Source organism: Hyperoodon ampullatus, assembly GCF_949752795.1.
Source record: "Hyperoodon ampullatus genome assembly, chromosome: 4".
NCBI lineage: Eukaryota > Metazoa > Chordata > Mammalia > Artiodactyla > Ziphiidae > Hyperoodon > Hyperoodon ampullatus.
The window spans coordinates 37,843,059-37,849,058 of record NC_136917.1 but is presented as its reverse complement, the minus strand read 5'-3'; the positions used below and the strand labels follow the sequence as shown (position 1 = coordinate 37,849,058).

At 54.7% G+C, this 6,000-nt stretch overlaps 1 protein-coding gene across 1 annotated transcript in view; it reads left to right on the top strand.

Moving 5' to 3' along the window:
* Positions 1-2,103: 2,103 nt before the first annotated feature.
* Positions 2,104-6,000, top strand: part of MYO9B (myosin IXB) — a gene marked incomplete at its 5' end in the record, with an annotated part of 71,498 nt that continues 67,601 nt past the window's right edge. Inside the window, one exon of the mRNA XM_079703080.1 lies at positions 2,104-2,955. Coding sequence (XP_079559206.1) covers positions 2,104-2,955 — 852 coding nt within the window. The remainder of the gene's footprint in view (positions 2,956-6,000) is intronic.

The window sequence follows — 6,000 nt, the reverse complement described above, 5'->3', positions numbered from 1 at the left end:
GCTCTAGAGCCCGTGAGCCACAACTACTGAAGCCCACGCGCCTAGAGCCCATGCTCCACAACAAGAGAAGCCACCACAGTGAGAAGCCCGCGCACCGCAACTAGAGAAAGCCCGCGTGCAGCAACAAAGACCCAACGCAGCCATAAATTAATTAATTTTAGAAAAAAAGAACATTCATGTACAATCTCTGTATGAACATCTGCTTCATTTCTCTTAAGTCCTAGGAGTGGGTCACATGCTAGGCATATAATTATCTTTTAAAGAAACTGCCAGAGTGTTTCCAGAGTAGATGAGCCCCACCGTTTCATAGAATTTTTCTGCAGGATACTGTGGCTTTTTGAATAAAGACACTTACCAGTGTTCACATCCATTTATCTGCTAATTCTACATGAGTGAACTGATCCCAAGGAAATGCTCAGACATGGACACGAAGATGTGCGTCCAAGGACTCAGAAATCATGTTTCAAAGCGTATTTCATGGCACGGAGAAATGTTCATCTGTACCAACATACCACAGTAAGAGCAATTCAGGTTTTATTAAAACATGTAACATCTATTAAACTGGAAGGAAATATACCAAAGTTACTTAATAATTTGGAGGAAAGTTTAGAAAATTAAATACTCCCATCTCCCCCAACCTTCCTACCTGTTGCCACTACCTACCTACCTGTTTGTAGCAGCTTCATAATGTCTGGTTTTGTTCAGCCTCACCCGCCCCCCACCCTCCTAACACTGCTGTGGGACTCAGTTTCCCAGAACCCAGATCATCTCAGCCTCTGAGTCATGCTTCTGTCCAGGGCAGAGATCTGCATACTGTTTCTATAAAAGACTGGAAAATAAGTATGTTCAACTTTCCAGGTCTTAAGGTTACTAATCTGTGTCGTCCCTATTCACTTATGCTGATATAACGAAGGCAGCTGTGGACAATATGTACATGAATGGGCAGAGCTTCGTTGTGAACTCCTCTTCATCCTTCAGAGCCCCTCTTAGATGTTACCATTCCCCTAAAGCCTTCTCTGGCTCTTGGGAACAGTAACTTCTCACACTCATGGTTGATATTCTCTCATATTTGTTTGCATATTAGCTTCTCCCACTGGGCTTTGAGCCAAGGTCTGGTTCATCTTTGTATCTTCAGCCACGCTTGGGTGGCACACAGTGGGCCCCCTCGTGACCCACACTGCCTTTCTGCCTTTTGCTCCAAGACACAAAATGAGCTGTTGCCAGCATTGGCTGCCTTTTCTCTCTTTCCCGAAATGTCTTTAGGAGCAAATGCATTTTGTCCAGGGAACCCTATTACATTAAGTCATCATGTCTCCCCAGTTTCCTCTGCCTGGAATGACTCCTTGGTCTTTCCTTGTTGCTCATGACCTTCACAGTCTTGGGGAGGACTGCCAGGCGTCCCACAGGATGCCCCCAATTTGGGGCTGATGTTCTTGTCATGATTGGAATGGGGTTGTGGGTTCTGGAAGCAAATGCACTCTGAGCAGTTCTCTCGAGCGAGTTTTTGGGGGCCCTCCCTGACTTCATCCTCCTCAGTGGGGTTTCAGGTACCCGGGGGTTTCAAGGTCCCTGAGTTTTGGGGCAGGTTCAGTCTTGCTCATCCCAACCTTCCTCTCGCAACCTTCCTCATGTGTTTTGGGGACATAACCAAGGCCCATGGGGCCGCGTCTTCATCCACTTAGGGATCTGCCAGGGGAGGTTTTGTCAGAGAGGAGAGTCCAGGAAGGGCTGAGCTCTGAGATGGTTGTGGCCATTGGACTTGAGGGTTGAGAGGCTGGTGGGGAGGGACGGGGCCTGGGTTGGAGCAAACTCCAGGGGAAGGGTTTGATCTTGGCAGGAGGGGCCTGGTGATGTCTCTCTGCAGGAGCCACAAACCTTAGGTGAGTGTCACGTTTAAGGACACATAAGGCTCTTCGGCCCTTCTGGCTTTTCAGGAGAGCCCACGAATTCAGGCCATGGGTCTGAGGCTGTCTGTCCAGAGGTGAATGTCAGTGTCCCCCCACCCCGACCTTCGCCCTTCTGATTTTGCCACCCCCCTCCCTTCCAGCTCCAGGAGGCGCGCCCCGAGCCCGGGAGGCATGCTGAGGCCAGGCCGCCGGCAGGATGAGTGTGAAAGAGGCGGGCAGCTCCGGCCACCGGGGGCAGGCGGCCTACCACCTGCACATCTACCCGCAGCTGGCCACCAGCGAGAGCCAGACCCCGTGCCAGGCCTCGTGCCGCGTGACAGCCACCAAGGACAGCACCACGTCCGACGTCATCCAGGACGCCATCACCAGCCTGCAGCTGGACGGCAGCAAGCGCTACGTGCTGGTGGAGGTCAAGGAGACGGGCGGGGAGGAGTGGGTGCTGGATGCCAACGACTCGCCTGTGCACCGTGTGCTGCTGTGGCCACGGCGGGCGCAGGACGAGCACCCCCAGGAGGACGGCTACTACTTCCTGCTGCAGGAGCGCAACGCAGACGGGACCATCAAGTACGTGCACATGCAGCTCGTGTCCCAGGCCACGGCCACCCGGCGCCTGGTGGAGCGTGGCCTCCTGCCCCGGCCACAGGCGGACTTTGATGACCTGTGCAACCTCCCTGAACTGACCGAGGAGAACCTCCTGAAGAACCTCAAACACCGCTTCCTGCAGCAGAAGATCTACACGTACGCCGGGAGCATCCTCGTGGCCGTCAACCCCTTCAAGTTCCTCCCCATCTACAACCCCAAGTACGTGAAGATGTACGAGAACCAGCAGCTGGGCAAGCTGGAGCCGCACGTGTTCGCACTGGCCGACGTCGCCTACTACGCCATGCTCCGGAAGCACGTCAACCAGTGCATCGTCATCTCAGGCGAGAGCGGCTCCGGCAAGACACAGAGCACCAACTTCCTGATCCACTGCCTCACCGCCCTGAGCCAGAAGGGCTACGCCAGCGGCGTCGAGAGGACCATCCTCGGTGCTGGTCCGGTGCTGGAGGTGAGCGGGACCGCTCGGCGGAGGGGCGTTAACACGTGGGTTTGGTTATCGTTCAGATAACGGCCATGGAGGAAACAGTTATACTCACGTTTTCCATAAACAGGAGGCTTGGCATTCCCTGCAGGGCCACACAGGGAGGCAGCAGGAGCCAGGGGAGGGTGTAGGCAGGAGTCTGTTGTGGTTTTCACGGGAAGGGTTCGGTGAGGCAGGGTAAGCAGGCTTAGGGTGGCTAGTTTGAATAGTTTCAGAGTTTGGGAGCATAAAGGCTGCCCTGGTTGTCTGGTACTTGGCCCTGGGGTAATCAGGGCAGGGAGAGAGTAGCCCTGAGTGTGAGAACGTGATAATGGTGGGGGGCGGGTGTAGGCTCTGAAATGGTTGGTTTGTATTTGGAAGACGTGTTTGTAGGAGAGTCCTTTGCTCTCTCTAGGACTTGGCCAGCCCTGGCGGGGGCAGTCCCTCCGGGGTCAGCCAAGCCCCAGGCGTCAAAGCATCAGAATAGAGAAAATAACAAGGCCTGATCAATGCCTTGATGTCTTCTAAATGTACTCCCAATGTCTGGAAGGGCGGCAGTCTGCACTCCGGGTCCCAGAAAGAAAAGGATGGCGTGTCCAAACTGAATAGTTCATGGCGGGGTGTTTCTGGCAGGGAGTGGGACCATGGGGTAGAAGGAAGCCAGCAAGGTGAGTTCAGACCTGGGGGCTGGGGACGGGCTAGAGGAGGGGCTGCTTGGCAGTGCCAAAGAGTCAGTGGGGGAGGAGATGCCCCAGCTTCCTGCACCCTCTCCAGTGTTCCCAATGGCCAGACCCCACAGGAGTCACGGATGTGTCACTGTGGGTGAGCCTTCTGGATATGGGGGCAGTGGAAGTGATCACAGTGATCACTCACTCTCAGGGTCTTAGGACAAGATGCATCCACGTCTCAGAACGTAACTTAACCGTCGTCACCTGGTGAGGGCCAGGGCCGCGTATGGGCCTGGGGTGTGTGCCTCTGGGTTTGGGGTCTAGGGGTCTAAGACTGCTTGCTTTCTTTCTGCTTTTAATAAGATTTTGCAGTGATTAAATGATTTTAAGTATGTAACTTAAATAGTTAAATTTTATTAAATATAATGACATAAATCACTCTATTTCTTTGAGCAGTTTTAGGTTTATAGCAATACTGAACAGACAGTACAGAGAGTTTCTGTATTCTCCTGCCACTTCTGTTCTTCCCCCTGTCATTATTAACATGTTGTATTTGTTAACAATTGGTGAGGGCTTCCCTGGTGGCGCAGTGGTTGAGAGTCCGCCTGCCAATCTCTGAGATCATGAGCAAGAAATTAGCTGGGGCTGTACAGCCTGGCCCCGTGCCAGCACGCACGGCCTATATCTGTCTTCTCCTATACATGTAATGTAAAGATTCATTGTCATTTTTTGTGCAAGCATTTCAAAGACTACCTAGTGATCTGGCCACAGAACGGACGCTTTTCTCTTCAGTGCTGTGTACCCTGCATGCGTTCCGTCCTCTAATCGTCCATTCATTCTGCAACTATTCCGCGTGCAGGCAGCGTTCTTGGCACTGGGCTATGCAGTGGCCAAAATCGACACAGAGGCCTGCCCACAGGGAGCTGCCGCCTGGTGACAAGGAGGCAGGCAGCGAGAGAAACAGCAGCCTCGCGCGTGAGCTAAGAGCCGATAAGAACAGTGGGCGGGCTCGTGGAAGAAGGGGTAAGGGGGCAGGAGGCGAGAAGGTAATGCCGAGCCGGGCCCGGAAGCGAGTGGGGTGAGCGATGCGGTGTCTGGGAAGGGGACACGGCTGGTGCAAAAAGCCGGGAGGCTGGACCGTGCCTGGCGTGTTGAAGAAAGCCAGGGGCCCTGGAGGGCACGGGAAGGAGCCGGAGTGGGGTGAGCAAGGGGCAGAGCAGGAGGCGATGGGGACAGGGAGGTGACAGCAGATCATTCAGGGCCTTGCAGGATCACGGGGTGGGCACTGTGTGATATGGGAGCTACGGAGGGTGTCCCAGGTTCAATCTGGCTCCATCCCAGCTCTGGAACTCAGCTGCCATGAAACCACCAATGGCCCCACTGTCCTCCCAGCAATGGCCGGGGCCCATAACAGGTGCTCTAGGACGGAATAAAACAATGCAGGCACTGAGTGACTTTAGAACTCGGGGACAGGAACAAGAGGACAGACCCAACATTTACCGAGTGGGGCATTTTGCCAAGTGGGCCCTTCACCCCTCACAGAACCAGGCAGGCGGGTGGGTGTGACAAGGTTTGATGCAGATGCCGAGCCCCAAGGTTTCAGTGCGACACAGCGAGGAGGCAGGTTTGGCCCCGCGATGCAGCTTCCTTTTCTAGCTGAGGACCATCCGGGGCACCGGGATGAGGTTCCTGGCGCTGCCCTAACAAAGTACCACAGACTGGGTGGCGTCAAAGAGAGGAATTTACTCTCTCTCACAGTTCTGGAGGCCTGAAGTCTGAAGTCTAGGTGTGGGCAGGGCCACACTCCCTCCGAAGGCTCTAGGGGCAGATGCTTTCTTGCCTCTTCCCACTTCTGGGGGCTCCAGGCAGGCGCTCCTTGGCTTGTGTTGCTCCAATCCCAGCCTCTGTCATCACATTGCCTTCTCTTCCTATAAAGACACCAGTCATCATTGGTTTCAGCGGCCGTCCCAATCCAGGATGACCTCATCCTAACTAATTACGTCAGCAAAGACCCATTTCCATATCAGGCCACGTTCACAGGTTCCAGCGTCAGGACAATATAGATGAGCCTTTTGCCAGGAGGACACAAGTCAGCCGCAGCAGTCCCCCGCCGAGTGACAGCTGGACGTGTCTTGTGCCTTCTTCCCCAAGGGCCGCCACTGGCGATCCTGGGGACCCATCCGTCCTCCTGCTGGCCTCCATGCTCCTCCCCTGCCGTTGCCCCGAAGGATTCTGGCACATTCTACGAGGGCCGTTAGTCATCTCCGTGGTGGGTGTCTGCACCCCGTGAGTCAGATGCCTCTGACCTTGCCCAGCTGCCTCCCTCGAGCCTCAGCAGTGTGAGCCGGCAAGGCCAAATTTCCCC